Genomic DNA, 17920 nt, shown 5'->3' on the forward strand with positions numbered 1-17920 from the left:
TTTTTGTCTGTCTCATTGACTGAACATAGTTCCATTGAGAATTTTTCTGCCAATTGCCGGGACACAGGCAAGTTAATATTCATTTTTAAATTGAAATTATACGACGCATAATAGTGCGTCAGTTCTAAAATTATTTGATGCAACACACAGAATAATAACTTATTAGGTTATATTTTCTAACCTCTAAATTTACTAACCAAGAATCATGAAGTCCAAAAGACATGTACAACTTCTAAATAACCAATTTTATTTTCTATAACTGCCTGAACAACTTTCTAATATTAATTAGTATTGATTTATCTTTGGAAACATTAAGTAATGGCAATAATAATAATAATATAACTTATTTTCTTGTAAATTGCAATCAACGAACATAGAAATAGATTTTAGCATTACTATTTTAGGTTTATTATATAGCCTTTTTTTCTACTATTATACATAATTATATCCGAATTAACATATTGTAAAATGTTGATCAACACCATTAGATTCGGTACGAATAATTAAAGTAATTGCACCTTATCGGAGGGATGTTGTAATCACTAAAAACTGCACACCTAGAAAGCCGGTCACGGACAAACACTTTTATATCTTGAATAAAAAAAATCATTTGGTATGCAATAAAAAAAAAGTAACTTTGCAAAAGAAATAACGTTGTTTTTTTGAACCGTTATTAAGTCGTAAACTTAAAATTCAGAATCTAGCTCTAGCTAAAATGCTGATTGTAATGTAATAAAAAATTAAGTTTTTTATACCTACCATTAATCTTAAAATTATACGAATGCACGATCGAATTTATTTTATTTTATACATATAATAAACAATTGAATCCTGTGTGCTATATTTAGATTACGAATAATAAAAAATTAGAAAGGTGATAAAAGGCGATTTTTTAATTCTCATATCTGTCTGATTGTTTGTTCGTATCGATCGGTTCGGTATTACCGAAGAAATTTTAATTAAATTATATAGTTTTCAATTGGTAGACAGTAAATAATATGGAATAGAATTGCATGCAACAGATTCTTTTCATGTACCTACTGCTATTACTGTTTTCAAGGAAATAAGTATTGAAATTTACCAACAACATTTCGGACAATAATTTAACTCCAAAAGAGGAGGAAGATCATTAGAATCATCGTTATTCCAGATTTACTAGTGGCAGAGCGTCATGTGAGCCCACACGGGTGCGTACCATCACCCTGCTTATTTCTGCCGTGCAGTAGTAATACGTTTTGGTTTGAAGGGTGGGGCAGCCTATATAGTGTAATAACTGAAACTCCACAATTGCGGGGCGGCATTGACACGGTTGATGTCCACCGGCTCCGATGATCACTTAACACCTGGTGGGCCGTGACTTCGTACAACCAACTTAGCGTTAAAAACATCTACCATCGTTTAGAACTTCTAGGAATGTAACACTTCGAGAATGGTCCCAAATAATCCCACCATTTCTATTTAATAATACCAACGCGCCAATCACTACTAGAAATGAGTCTATCTACAAAATGGCTTTCAACAGATAACGTTTGCCATTTACCATCCTACTATGAAATGAGCTTCCCTCTACCATGTTTCAAGACTACAATGATATTTATTTTTTCCGAAAGTGACTTGAAAATATCCTCAACGATAGACAGAAGCTGTATCTTTTACATTGCTAATGTCAATGAGAGATCTAGAGCCTATTAAGGATAAGACGAATGCTCGTGTATCTGACATTTCACTAAATTCGAGCACTGGTTCACAGTCGGTCTTAGTAAGATTTGCAAAGGCAATGAAATTAATGTTACAGGTAATTCACCTTTATATAAATACGTGCTTTATAAATGCATATTTATTTTCCTTTCATTTAAAAAACTGTGCTATATGCACAGCTTGTCATAAATATGAGTATGTCACGTTTTAGATATAAAATAAGTTACGTATCTAATATAATATGCAGTTTGTGCTTATTGGGTGCATGATTTAAATCATAGAATGTGACAATTTTCTTATTTAAATATGATTACTGCAATGTAATAACAATATTGAAATGAGAAAATTGAGAAATCTTATGTTAACAACAGACATTTTAACTTCATATGTACCTTTTTGTACAAATGGTTGTACAGTAGTAAAAATTTTGTATAAAATCATCAAGAAACATTAATCGTTCATTCATTTATTAATTTCAAATTACCAAATATTATTTGTTGTAATTTGTTGTTCTAATATATTACTGGCGGTAGGACCTCTTGTGAGTCCGCGCGGGTAGGTACCACCGCCCCGTCTATTTCTGCCGTGAAACAGTAGTGCGTTTCGGTTTGAAGGGTGGGGCAGCCGGTGTAACTATACTGAGACCTTAAAACTTATATCTCAAGGTGTGTGGCGCATTTACGTTGTAGTTGTCTATGGGCTCCAGTAACCACTTAACACCAGGTGGGCTGTGAGCTCGTCCACACATACAGGCAAAAAAAAAAACCAAAAGTTATCAGTACTTAAGAAATATCTTTTAGAAGAAACTAATTGTTTTATAAATATAATGTATCATTGAATTAACTGCAGTTCTAATGTTGGTGATTACGATTATTTCTTCAATTAATAAAAGAGTATCATCAATTTTAGGCAAACTATTCGTATAAATGGAAATGATTGTGAAGATTAACTACGAACAGAGTTTTTGCCTTTAATTCGTGGTTCATAATTGAGTTCTAGAATAATTCAAATAAGAACATTAAACTGAACCAGCGACTATAAAACGCCACGGTATATAAAATTTAATTGTGTTGTTAATGAAAAATAAAAATAAAACATATGATTATATTATGTGGCATTATGTGTCTTTGTATGGTGTGTTTGTGATACATTTAATATTGTCGACAGGTGTATATTTAACATTGACAACAAATATAACTTTTGCTTATTATACTGAAATCAATTGTATTATATTTTTGTATTATATTATTATAATTGAACTTTACGTCTCATGTTTATTATAAGACATATTATTTTCTGAATCAAATCAATGTTAGCGATAGGATAATATAGCAGCTATATAGTATGTCAGTACGTTAGCTATATATTATTAAGATTTACAGCGAGTAAAAGGAATATGATAAATATTAATGGTACTAACGGTAGTTTCAAGAGTTCCACATCCTTTGGACTATCGGTCTGCCAAACAGATTCCCGGTGGTGGGTGGAATATCTTTCCTTTACATTAGAAATACACACACATATTAACAAAGAATACCAAACCCTTCCCCTTTATATGTACCTTTATAGTTTAACATCAAGCTATAAGATTATTTATTTTAAAATTTGGTATTAATGTTTTGTATTAACATTGTTTTAAGCTCTATCTACGTAACTATTTATCGGGTGCGGCCCATACTGACTTAGTTTTTTTCTTTCCCTGATCTATTCATTGATTTCTTCCTTCTCGTTAGTCAGCTATTATAACCAATAACAAAAATGATAACAAATAAAAGAAAAAATGGTAGGTACCTGCCTGCGGGGTTTGAATACCGGCCGTCTTTCTCTTGGTGTTACGAAGCTTCTTAACTAACTTCTACTGCATCCGTAATGTAGACATTGTACTTTCTACGAATTTGCCGAATTCAAATGTAAACGAGATGTTTAAGCTACAGAGCGTAATTAATGCAATGTATGAATGAGGACAAAAAAACGAAACAGCATCTTAGTCGTTCATGATCACCAAACTCTAAAGCATTAGAAACGGCGGGTATAACAAATGTAGATATTAATCAAAAAGAAGACAAAGTTAAAAGAAAATCACAGAGAGAAATTCGAAGGTCTCATAAATTTATTGACGGATTCATTGGCGAAGTGCCGCAAATGCATGTCGTTGCTAATTGTCGAGCGCGCCCGGCCGCACGTGGAGACGTACTTCACGTGAAATACCAACTGTAATTGAACCTTGATTCAGAAATTAAACACACGCGAAAGGCTACTATTTGTTGCAATTCCGAACACACCGATATTAAAGTATTTTTTGTCTACGAAAAAGATTTTGATTCCGATTTAAATACTAGGTACGTTGTGACGGTGGCTGTATTTAAAGTATTGTATGTAATTAATTGTTATGATAGGATCAGGATGTACAGTCATTTAAATTTAATTGTCGCGATGTTAGAATAGTCATTGCTTCATTTCAAATTTTCAAAATCCTCAAAAGAAATATACAAATACCTGATCACGTGTTGTACAAAATTACCGCTTCTCGTGCTATAAAAAAATCCCCTTAGCGCTTCCGCCTCACTCGGTGTACCTACTCTTCCACACTTTACGCCGTCTAAGGACTTAAGCTCTTAAATGTCAGCTATATTCTTGTCAGACACGTCGCTTGCGACGAAGGCTTCGGCGAGTAAGCTAACCCATAGACACAGTCCACTGAGTTTTTCGCCTGATCTTCTCAGTGGGTCGCGTTCCCGATCCGGTGGCAGATTCTGCGAAGCACTGCTCTTGCTAGGGCCAGTGTTAGCAACGCTTCCTAGTTTGAGCCCGAGAGCTCAACTACACTTTAGGCTTAAGCTAACCTAGCCTCTCAAGGGTATCACGTTAGGCAGGAAAAAAACGAAGAAAAAAGCCAGCTATACTCTACTACATATTGCATAGATCCTTCGAAGTTTTAAAACTTCACGGTCCACCTGATTTTAAGTGGTTACCGGAGCCCATAGATATCAACAACGTAAACACTCTCATCCACCTCGTAACATGAGATCTCTGTTCTATAATATAATATATCATAATCCTGTTTTAGACACATATAAAAAAATTGATTAAAAAGATCCGATGCGATTAAGTTTACACAAATGTGACTAGCAGTACTAGTGTTTTCTAGGTCATGACAACTATACCATATATTATTATTCCAGTCTTTAGACGCATGCTTGCCTTGCGATTTCCTAACGACGCTTCCTTAAGGAAATTATTCAAAATGTCACTAATACCGAAGTAAATTTAAAACTTTATTATTTGCGTAAGCTAATATGTACATATATTCAGTTTCAAATTAAAAAAAAGGCTTCTGGAGCGGGGATAAATAATAAGCTTTTATGTCTCAATTTCGACAATTCGTTTACAATAAATAAGTTTAACTGTGATGGTGTGACCTTCACGGGTAGGTTTCACTATTCTATCTAAGACTGCGGCTAAGCAATCGTAAGGCTTAATGGATGTGACAGCCGGTGAACAGCTTAATTAAGACTTCGACTAGACGGGTGACAACATTCACACTCTGATATCTATGGGTTCCGATATATAGTTTGAAGGGTAGAGCAGCCGTTATACTGCTAATACTGAGACTGGTGGGTGGCGTCATTTACGTCGTAGGTGTCTATGGGCTCCGGTAACTATTTAACACCAGGTGGGCTGTAAACTCGCCCACCAATCTAAGCAATAAAAAAAATACACTTATGAACACATGAACAGTAATTTGTCTACCAATCTAATTCAGTAAGAACATTTATGATTGTCCCTCTATTTGTTAATGTTTAAATACAGAGAGAGAGAGAGAGAGAGAGTACACTTTATTGCACACCAAAACACAACTTACATTCAAAAAACAGTCAAAAAAAAGCAGATATATTTGTACAATAGGTGGTCTTATCGCTAAAAGCGATCTCTTCCAGACAAACGTTTAATTTTTCGGTTTGAAGGGTGGGGCAGCCGTTGTAACTATACTGAGACCTTAGAACTTATATCTCAAGGTGGGTGGCGCGTTTACGTTATAGATGTCTATGGGCTCCAGTAACCACTTAATACCAGGTTTGCTGTGAGCTCGTCCACCCATCTAAGCTATAAAAAAAAACTAGGAAATATAAAAATATATCATAAATAGCCGCGTCGTTTATCCGATGAAGTTGTAACTTCGTTGTTTTTACCATATTATCTTTAAAGCACAACAGTTGATACTCGGATAGTTTCAGCAAAATCACAATTCAACTACATTTGTATATCATTCAATTGTTACTGATTTTCATAAATTCTACTGCCGGAAATTGTTCAGGTTTTTCAACCGTATTCGGAAAAGTTCAAAGACTTTATGCCTCTTTCGAGAGGCTATACGATTCTGCGCGTATTTTACTGAATAAATAATTACCAAAAAAAAAAACATTTTGAATATATTTTAATTTATTTTATCAGTCGTCAGTGACCGCAACCAAGTCTCTCAGTCTTTTTTTAAACGTTTTTTTTGTTCCATTCACAAAAAGAACGCTAAGTGAATAACAACGGACACGTGAAGCATTGACGTAAAACACAAATTTTATGAAGTACTCTTTAATAAAATTGACTTCCATTTAGTCTACTACCGAAACAAATATACTAATTATCATACGCATGAACACGACAGAAACAAATAAGAATGACAAAAGACATTTTTACCATTCATAATTTACATATTATTTATATTACATCATTTACATATTTGGTTAAGTTCTCCAAATATGTAATTCAGTTTTCATATTTCAAGCAGATGTTTTCTGCCAAGACAGCTTACAGTTTTGTGATTTGGTTGTTGACAATTGTAATGACTTTTGGAATCTTTTTACAATGACGATAATAGAAAACTAATTTTAGTGCTTTACTTAATTTGTAATACGAGTAAATCTAAACATCTTGCTCTGATCTGCTACGATACTTCAGTTTATTCAAAAGATTAATTAATGTATTAATAAATATACAGCGTTTCGAAGCTCAGTGAACTATTATTGACATAAAACCGACATTGACGGCAACGGTTTCTATGTTTTTCTGGCACCCAAATATTATCTAAGAAGCACAATTAATATTATAATTGTTGAAAAATATACAGCGCGCTGCATTATTCCCTCCACAGCAGACATAGTATATAAATCATTCAGTAGATTCTAATTAACAAAGAAATATTAAAACAATTTGCGGCGACCACTAAAATAAAATTTGAATTTTCGTTTCAGTAATCCCAAGCCAAGGCTCAAACAAGGAAAAAACCAGACCGGTAGACCTTGTGGAGGATGAAGGCCCAGATGTAGTGTCGACAATCATTGGAAAATATGGACGATGGCAGCTTCTCATGACGTTCCTACTCTCCCTGTTCTCATTGCCATGCACGTTTCATATTTACCTGCCTACTTTTACTGTAAGTAGAATATTGTTTACAGTATTAATTATGGTACGACATATGTACATAATAGCCAACCTATCTATGTGTGCTATAAATGACTACTGACTACTGTTATCAACAGAAACGATTCTTAAGGTTAGTCGGAACTGTGCTAAGATTCAATGTACTATCAGTAAATTTGTTATACTATATAAAAAACGGACATTTATTGATTTTACTGGGTCGAGTAACACATATTGTTAGTTTATGGTGTGTCTCAGAAATTTCCTTCTAAATAATATATAAATAAATTTTAATAAATTAATCTATCATTATTTATTATTCTAATAAATAAATTATAAACTCTAATAAATATTAATAAATTCTAATTCCCTTCAACAACCTCTGGTATTATACATTCCGCAAAGCACCGCTCTAGCTAGAGAGAGCTAGTGTTAGCAAATTCTCTCAGGATGAGCCTATGAGCTCACCAACCCATCCAAGCATAGCTGGAATAGCCCCTTAGGCTACCAGCGAATAGGTAGGTTTAAAAAAAACATCATTCACAATGTGATGTGCAACAATTTAAGCTCGCCGTAAGCTCGTATACCCTTACTGTTAAAGAAATTTTAGTTGAACAAGCAACTCTTACTGTCTCAGTTTTTACTGAAACGCCGTACTAGCTCTATGGTTTATCCTTATTTTCCAGGCAAAAGCAACTAAATTCTGGTGCAGTAGGCCCGACAATTTGTCAAATTTGTCAATAACCGAATGGATCAACTACAGCCAGCCGATCAACGCTTGCAGTGTACGAAAACTGCCTCCAGGAATAACAGCTGAAGCGATACTCAATCACACTGCTCCAATTTTGGCAAATTTATTCGAAAAATGTACTGAATGGGAGTACGATAGATCAGAAGTAGGGAACACAATAATAACCGAATGGAACTTGGTGTGTGATAACGCAAGTCTTACGAGTTTGGCTGAAGTCGTCTTTTTGATAGGAATTGGCGTAGGTGGAGTTATCGGAGGATGGATTTCAGACAGGTGAATGCATTTACGTTATTTTAAATCTGCTATAAAGCTTACTAATCTCAATGGGCTGAGAGTCATTTAATCGTTCGTAAAAAACCAAGCCTTACAGTCAGTTGGTTATTGAAGTTATTTTTTTCCGTCACTCATATCCGCATTGAGTATTTTGTTTGTCCTTAATTCAGCGAATCGTGGATGGAATACACACGACTTGCGGTTGTTTCCTCAATTTCCACACAAATAATTATCCAAAAAACATCTGATTTTCGGGCGAACTTACTAATGAGATCTTGGCATTAGACTTTATTACACGAATAAGACTTTATTACAAGCCCGTGTTTTTTTTAAAGTGAGCCTTGGTACCAAATTTGATCTATTTGTACCGCAAGGTAATTAATCATACGTTCCGGCTTCTTAGATAGGTCAGCCAGTATTACTGGAGACTGATTGCCACACTGAAAAACTATTTCAAAATTGGCGCTATTACTAAGTACAGTTACCCAGAAATATATTATTACGAGTATTACACAATGCAGATGTATGTAAATGTTAGCTGTAATGTGGATTATATTTTTTATATAACAAATCCATAATTATTTATTTTACCTAAATTTTAGTTTACAAACTTTCCATAAGTCTAACCTTAAATTTTCAAGTTCATTTTTATTAAATATGTATATTATATAAGATTTTATCATAGTTGAAAATAATTCGAAAAATGTTTCAATTGTATCAATGTTAACAACACTGCTTTTTCACTTTTATATTCAGTTAAATAATAATTAAAGCTACTTGTATCTCATGATTGATAAAGCAGTCGTTCCTTAACAAAATTTATGCAATAAACAAACAACACGAAAGCAATGAGAAAATAATATGTCTAGTTAAAACTTTAAAAAAAAAACACGCTTAAATAGCAAACCGAACTAACAATTCATTATTTTTTTTATCCTGATGACAACAGTCGGAATATTAAAGCGAAGTTATAAAATTGTTGTATTGTCATCGGTCCCTGATGCGTGTGCAAATTTTTTAATTAATAAGGCCTCTAGAAGTCCTTGGAAATGTCATCCAAAGATTCCGTCACATAAGTACATAACAATTCATTAAAAAAGAATATCCACATCAATAATAAACAAATTGATTAATCTTTCCAGATTCGGACGTAAACGTATTTTGATGGGCATGATAACAGCGCAAAGCGTTTTGGCCATTCTGTCACTACTGGTCAGGTCATACGTCCAATATGTGGTCGTAAGATTGATTATGGGGTTCGTCTCCGTGTCAGTGGTGTATGCAGCTTTTGTTCTTTCTGTAGAACTCGTCGGTGGCAAATGGGTCACCATTGCTGGCGTGTGCAACTTCTTTCCCTTGCCACTGGCGTACCTCATTGTCTCTCTGTTGTCTTTAGTCCTACCAAATTGGAGAGATCTACAACTGGCATTGTCGATACCCGGGTGCCTATTGATTGCGCTATGGTAAGTTTTTCCTATTAAAAACTATTGTATTATATTTATCATTAAAACTTGATAAAATTGATTAGTTACATAATAGTATAGTTTCTTACTCTAACTTAGAATAATTTAATGCTATACTAAAATAGTAAAACAAAAATTTTGCTACCAAAAAAAAACCTTCGAAGTAATTTGAATTTACATAACCTTTTTACTAAACCACAAACGAGTGCTTCAAAACTAAAATGGATTTTATCATTAAAATAAAGCATTTTCGTGTTATATAAAACATAACATTAAGAGTAGTTACCTATTTTATGATTTTCTCAAAAAAATGGTGCTGTGAGTCCGCACGGGTAGGTACCCCACGTCGACAAAGCGGCACGACACGAGAACCCTCTCATCGTGGCCGCCGGTAACTACATTCCCGATCTTGCGGACAGATTGGAAAGCAGTCGACGTCGCCCAAAACACGTCATTTCGGATCCTCCCGATCCACTAACAGTGCTTTTAGGTACCTCAAGCACCGGTCATCGTTCTCGTCGAACCCGTCGCTTGCGACGAAGGGCTCGACGAGTAAATTAATCCACAGACACAGCCCACTGAGTTTCTCTCCGGATCTTCTCAGTGGGTCGCGTGGTAGATTCCGCGAAGCATGGCTCTTGCTAGGGTTCGTGTTAGCAACGTCATCAGGTTTGAGCCCCGTGAGCTCACCTACTAGTTAAGGTTACGCTGAAATAACCTCTCAAGGCTATGGGCCTCTATAGGCTCAGCTTAGGTAGGGAAAAAAAAGTTAGGTACCACCACCCCGCCTCTTTCTGCCGTGAAGTAATGCGTTTCAATTTGAAGGGCGGGGCAGCCGTTTAACTATACTGAGACCTTAGAGCTCATGTCTCAAGGTGGGTGGCGTCATTTACGTTGTAGATGTCTATGGGCTCCAGTAACCACTTAAGGCCAGGTGGGCTGTGAACTCGTCCACCAATCTAAGCAATAAAAAAGCTATTCCTTTTTCATTTTTATATACTTTCTGCCAAATAAACAAAATTTACTTTAATGTCCTCATTTCGTGACAGGTTTGTTTTGCCGGAGTCACCAAGATGGCTACTGAGCATGGGAAAAACTCAAGAAGCGAAACTGATGTTGCAAAAAGCAGCTATGTTCAACAAACGAGAGCTACCCGCGGATATCGACAAGCTGTTGTTATTACAAAAATCGGAGACACGAGAAGAAGGTCCCAGCGTTACTATGCTCTTTAAGGGACCTTTACGCAAACGGACGATTTGTTTATTTGTAGCTTGGTTTTGTATGACCATTGTGTACTATGGACTATTATTGAACATTGGGAATTTCAACATAGGAAATCTCCACATGACATCAATAATCCTGGCAATAGTCGAGATCCCTGCCATTGCCGTGAGTGTACCCATTCTTTTAAAAGGAGGGAGACGAATTCCAATTGTCAGCAGTATGATAATATGTGGTCTGGCCTGTGTGGCCAGCGAATTATTCTCGATAGCGTTTGAACAAGAATGGGTGATGATATTGTGTTTGATGGTTGGAAAATTTGCTATTGGATCAACGAACATGATGTTACCGATATACACTGTGGAACTATATCCAACCGTAGTGAGAAATTTGGGCGTTGGAGCGAGCCAAATGTCAGCTGGTTTGGCATTGATTTTCATTCCGTATCTGTGGAAATTGGTAAGTTAATTTTTTTTTATTATTAGTTAACGGATAACCGGGCTCGCAACTTAAGATCATTTAGATAATTGTCAGAATTTATAGGCACCTCAACGAGAATACGGCAGCCCTCCTTGATATAGTCGAAATTTTAATAGTGTTGTAATAATGGTCCTCAAAACCGAAAAACTTTTGATCAAACTCACGACGAATCGGTTGTGTGCTACCGAAGCTCATAGATATCACAACACAAAAACCCTCACTCACCTTGAGACAAGAGGTCGATGTCTTAATTGTATTCTATAAGAGCTGCCCCACCCTTCATACCAGTATACAAACAACCAGTAAGTCTTACGGCGCAAGAAGACAAAATCACCACCTATGCGGACTTGTTATATATCCTGCCACTAATAAAGTAGTATCCGCGTGAGCTCATGCTTCTTTTTATGCTTAGATCAATACAAGGGAGCTCTTGTATCGATCCACCTGGTCCACCTGGTGTTAAGTGGCTACTCGTGCCTAATGACATCAAAAATGTAAATGCCGTCACCCAACTTGAGACATGAGTTCTAAGTCACAATTTTAGTATAGTAAACACAACGGCTGCCCTTCAAACCGAAACGCGCAACGAAGCTCACAACACGCCCTACCACCAGTAATTATATTTTTTGCGGGTTTGATTTATATTATACGATGTTATTCCTTCATGATGGAAGTAACTAGTTCGTCAATATTTGTTATCTACGAATTTCTTTAGAAAAATTGGTAGCTGCGGGATTCGAACACTGGCACAGTCGCATGGCTCAATACGAATACACCGGGCGTCTTGTTCTTTAGACCACGATGACTTTAAAACAACTTATAGATAGATTGCTATATTTCATAAAAAAAAATCATGCGTATATTTTCATATTGTACAAAAGATATAATGTATGTATGTATGTGTTTACAGGCAGCACTGAATGAACATTTACCGATGGTCACAATATCAGCTTTAGGGGCAATCGGCGGTGGCATTGTGCTAATCCTTCCGGAAACGGGACAGTTGAAAGAGCCACCAGCGACTGTTGTTGGAAAATTGTAAGTACTAATCTCATTAAAGTTATATACTTAATTTGTAGGTAAGTAATTTTTTATCGATGATATGCTGTGTACGTTTAACAAAAATATAACCAAATTTTTCTCCTTGAAAGATTACAAGGCGAGACATCTAAATCCAAACAAGAAGCATGATAAAATTTCCGCAAATTCATATAATTCACTCGTTTACGACCGAAAATAGGGAAATAATTTGTTTTATGACTTTACAGTCTAACAACCATAATATAATAAGACATTTATTTTTACTGATTAAATGTACTGTCAAACGCACGGTTCACCTGGTGCTAAATAATCTCCGGGGCCCACAAATATCACAACGTGAATCCCACTATCGCCCACCTTTAGATTTTGTCTATAGCCATATTTAAGGCCGTTCATATGTTTATTCTTTCATAATCGAATCGTATTTATCCACAGTAAATAACAGATTTTAAAATAGTTATGACATATTTGTTATCCAGTAAAAACCTTCAGATAATGAGTCGTGAAACATAAATTATATCTACACTGTAGTTCTCACTTCTTGGTAGTAATGCATTCTTCAGCATTCACAAACTGTTTTTACTGCCATCTGTATTTGACTTTAGGAAATTGTGTCAGATAATAATTTGTACATCAATCGTTTTGTTCGCAGACCGCAATATGACAGCAACTCTCCTTGCAACGGAACGTTTACGGTCGCCGACGAGAGAGGGCATTAGTTAATTAAAGCAAGAATGATTCTTGGATTGGTTTGAATTCGATTTCTTTTGTGAACACATACTTTAAAGTATAAATGTTTCAAAATTTTGTGACAATCTGTTTGATGGTTGAAAGACAAATTCACTTTGTTAATTATTATAAGTTTGACAAAGTTCAATCATGATTTGAGCACGTAGAACGGGATGGGTTATAAGTTCAAGAACTAAACTCTTTCTTTACGCTATCATGTCCTACTTCAGGAAAGGGTTATGCGAATATTTTATGATAAGCAACACCTTAGCATTTTCGGTGACCGTAGGTTATGCCAGACACTTCAATTCTTCAATGTCTTAAAGATCCTCATCAGGACAATCGGATAATGTTGTTAAATTATTGTATTGCCATCGGTCCTTGATGAGTGTATCAAGTTTCAATTCAATTCGATATTTAAAGGCGGTTGAATTCAATTTCATAGATTCCGTTACATAAATACATACCAAGCTACCTACTAAAAGCATTTTATAAAACACTGCACTACTTTTCTCTGTTAAATGACATTAAACTTTAATATATTTTAATTTGATCTTGTAATTTTAGTTAACAACTGAGATTTTTTCGAATTTAATTTTAATTCTTATATTAAATATTGTGTTATTTTTAAATTATAAATGTAAATAAACTTTGTAAGTTCAGTACGTACCGTGTATAAGTAACGCTAGCTATAAGTTCTTACTTAGTGAAATAATACATTTATATTATATCAATTCTAACAAAGATATACTATCATATCGTCTGATATCGTGATATTTATGATAATTTATATTATACAGCTACCACTTTTCATTAGGCAAAAGGTTTTTATAAAAACAAAGAACTAATACTCGTTTTTTTTTGTATGGTTTTAGCGGACAAAAAGTAATTATACTTAAAAAAATATAATTTACTAGTAATCTGTTGAAAATTTAAAACTAACCTCAAAACTTAAGCTTACAATTAAGCATATACGTTATCCGTTAGAAGTTTTCTGTTTGATTTTTTTAATGTTTGACAACATTATTAACATTATGAGTATAAAATTTTAAGCATTACGAAATTTATCATAAGAATGCATTTTTTTTTTAAATTGACGGGTCTTCAAAGAACAAAACTTTATGTAATACTAATATAGAAAAATTGTGTGTATTATATGAGTGTTAAGTATTAAGTTAGTTTTATTTTGGTTAATTTATTGTTACCGACTAAGTATATCTGCCTTATGTAGTACAATTAAGTTATGATTATGTAGTTACCATTTTTGCTTACATTCGTAATATTTACACATTTCATTAATAACAGGCTTATGTACTTATTTTCTAACGGCCTCGAAATGTTAAAGGAACTGGAAAAAAATTGGTGCCCATTAGTCAAGGACAGTGACCACCATTCATTGTACAATCATGTTCAAAAATTAAAGTACACATTTGTTAATTATGTTCGTTTCATTATATTCTTCTTCTATTTAAAAAAGTGTTATTTCCATTTTATACCCTCTTCGTTTATGTACAGAACGTGATATTTTCTTTATAAATACCTAAATGTTTCTCACTTTCTCATTAGCGGCGTCTTTGAGTTATATACCTATAAATTTTCATCCTGTATATCAATGACATGCTGTCTAATGATGGCATGCATTGCTATGCGGATGACAGCACGGGGGATGCGCGATATATCGGCCACCAAAGTCTCTCTCGGAGCGAGGTGCAAGAGTGACGATCAAAACTTGTGTCTGAAGTGGAGAACTCTCTGGGGCGAGTCTCCGAATGGGGCGAATTGAACTTAGTTCAATTCATCCCGTTGAATACACAAGTTTACGCGTTCACCGCGAAGAAAGACCCCTTTGTCATGACGCCGCAATTCCAAGGAGTATCAGAGCTCATCCATACTACCTGGAGCCACTGCGTTCATCCACAGTGCGTTTCCAGAGATCTTTTTTGCCACGTACCATCCGACTTTGAAATGAGCTCCCCTCCACGGTGTTTGCCGAGCGCTATGACATGTCTTTCTTCAAACGAAGCTTGTGGAGAGTACTTAACGATAGACAGCGACTTGGCTCTGCCCCTGGCATTGCTGAAGTCTATGGGCGACGATAACCACCCACCATCAGCTGTGCCGTAGGCTCATCTGCCCACAAGGGCAATAAAAAAAAAATTTAAATTGAATTTTTATTTTTAATTTAGCTATAAATTTCGCAATCAGGTCTCGGCCATCGGAGATATCGGCACGATCAATTTTAGCCTGTATTTTTTCCCACTTAAACGTCACAGTACCCACAGAAGTCGAATAAGATGAAGAACCAATAAGATGACAAAAGACGAGCTCAAGGCAGATCTGGTTTCAAATCGTAAACATTACTAGATGCTTACGATTAAATTGAGTTGGAATAATACTAATAATAAATTTAGGTTCCCTTCAAAGCGCAGAACGGGCATGTGTTTCGCGGCAGAAATAAGCAGAGAGGTACCTACTTACCTGCGTGGATAGAACACGAACTACGTAGGAATTACGCATCGGCACGGTGGTTTCTCTTAATTGTGCCTTTTATTCGTGAAAATATATGATAGACCAAATTATTTACAAAACCGATACCCGCCAAAGGGCCTAAGTGGGGCAAAATTGTAAATACGCGTATATCGTTCCAATTAAACCACATTGTAATGGCTACTAAATTAAAGAACGTTGACATTGTCGTCTCGGGCAATGCATTCCCAGGCTATGGTTACAAAATGTCGGTAACGGTGACGATTCGGCGTCACTCCGGACGTGATCAGCCTACTCATCACCTCTCCGCCTTACAACCTCAAATTTCAATGCCTAATTTTCTACGCCTTACTTAACGTTCCACTAGTTTCTACTGAGATATTTTAAAGCTAAAACGCTAAACAAAAGCAAGCAGAGCTAATAACTGCTCAATAAAACAATGTTTTTATTTTATTTCTTTACTATGTGATTTGTTTCGTTTCTCCGCAATAAGGAATTGTTTGGACACAATAATGGCCGTTGGTCACCTTTGAGCAAGTGTCAAATATCAATTTAAAGGTCATTTTGAACTGAAACACAGATATCAATTAACCGTTATCGGCGTCAACGCAAGCGGTTCGTCAGTCATCTAACATCTTGCAAAACAAATATCGTTCGTTTCGTAAAAAAATATGGTTATAATTCTGCAATCGAACAATCGTTGTAAGACGTAAATCGAACGACACAGTGTCAAGCTGCCGTGCGTTGAACTCTGGCACTCCTGACATGGATACATAATATTTAACCGATATGAATATGACCCGGTAACAAGTCCTATTGTAGCGGCATATAGAGTACGTGTCGAATCAGAAACAAACTATTGAAAAAGGCGATAGAGGACGGATAACGGAGCATTGCCGTCTATCCGTGCCGTCCTACCATGGCAGTAGTTAAGGGACCCAACGCACCTCCAACGACATTTGATAAAATCGAAGAAGTGATTAAGAACGACAACTCACTCCTTCGAAATGGTTACATTTAGCACGAGAGATATTACGTCCATTGTGATGAAAGATATTATTTTTTCTTTGCTTTGTAATTCTATGATAAATAAAAAAATACAGATGTTGACTGTAGTCGTGATCAATTGACAAAATGCGTACGGGTTGAAATTGCTTACTCGATTCAAATGTATGTCATATTTTCCAAGCTCTTACTGCAATTTCATTTTAATCATTTTAATTTTAAGAATAGTACAGGGTTTGTACCGATTTTTTATAATATTTTTGGAACATGACTTAAACTGCTTGAAGATATTAGTCATTACCTTAATACTAAAAGATCCTGTGTTTATCTTAACGTATAAAACTAAACTATAAAACAAAGGGGCAGTTTGAGTGTTATCCACTTCAAAAATTATATAGGTTATATTCAGCTTAGATTTATTAGCTTAATAGGTAGAGGCCTCTAGAGTAATCGAAGTCATAGAACGTTAGTCCAATATTACGGTAGATCTCAACTCTTCTAGATACATTTAAAATTGCACGATGAAGGAATAACTTGATAACTGTTGTACCTACATCTGCCTTGTTACTTCGTGTCTGAAACTAACTACGGACATCATCTTCTGATTTGGGATTCTATAGAATAGCCATAGCCGTCAGGTCACTTACCTATTCATTTCAGTAAAACTAAAGTAGACTATAATATAGACACTTCCGTTGGTACAAAAGTAAAACTATTTTATTATTCTACACCAGATACGCATTGAATTCACTTTAACATTACACACGACACCGAGTATTTTAATGTTGCAGTTTAAAAATTACAACACCCTTTATAGTTTTAGGTTATAAAGAGCTAAAAAATTATAATCATTGTCAAATCTCTCATAATTACAGGGTTTTAATGATTCTTTAGCACCATCAAAAATTTAAGGCGCTCTAAATCAATACAACGTTATAAATCATAAATATGTTGAAGAAATAAGAAGAATAAAGCATATTATAGTGCGATACATTATCCGACCAATATCAGTCATGGAGTAATGCGAATTTGAAAACTAGTTGTTCGCTACTTCGACATGATGCCTCAAAGCGATGTTTTCCTCTCAAACTGGTGGTAGGACCTCTTGTAAGTCCGCGCGGGTAGGTACCGCCACCCCGCCTATTTCTGCCGTGAAGCAGTAATGCGTTTCGGTTTGAAGGGTGGGGCAGCCGTTGTAACTATACTGAGACCTTAGAACTTATATCTCAAGGTGGGTGGCGCGTTTATGTTGTAGATGTCTATGGGTTCCAGTAACCACTTAATACCAGATGGGCTGTGAGCTCGTCCACCCATCTAAGCAATAAAAAAAAAAAAAAACACTTTAAAATAGAATAGG

General features: G+C 35.3%; 1 protein-coding gene across 2 annotated transcripts in view; it reads left to right on the forward strand.

Annotated features, from left to right (window-relative positions):
- Positions 1–14509, forward strand: part of LOC101745503 (organic cation transporter protein) — a 61870-nt gene extending 47361 nt beyond the window's left edge. For both annotated transcript variants that reach the window (XM_004921724.5, XM_012688539.4), the window contains exons 2-7: positions 6945–7126; positions 7800–8137; positions 9280–9600; positions 10650–11280; positions 12212–12339; positions 12995–14509. In XM_004921724.5, coding sequence (XP_004921781.1) covers positions 6945–7126; positions 7800–8137; positions 9280–9600; positions 10650–11280; positions 12212–12339; positions 12995–13061 — 1667 coding nt within the window. In that variant the 3' untranslated portion in view covers positions 13062–14509. The remainder of the gene's footprint in view (positions 1–6944; positions 7127–7799; positions 8138–9279; positions 9601–10649; positions 11281–12211; positions 12340–12994) is intronic.
- Positions 14510–17920: the final 3411 nt, after the last annotated feature.

Source organism: Bombyx mori, chromosome 23, assembly GCF_030269925.1.
Source record: "Bombyx mori chromosome 23, ASM3026992v2".
In the NCBI taxonomy this organism is placed as follows: domain Eukaryota; kingdom Metazoa; phylum Arthropoda; class Insecta; order Lepidoptera; family Bombycidae; genus Bombyx; species Bombyx mori.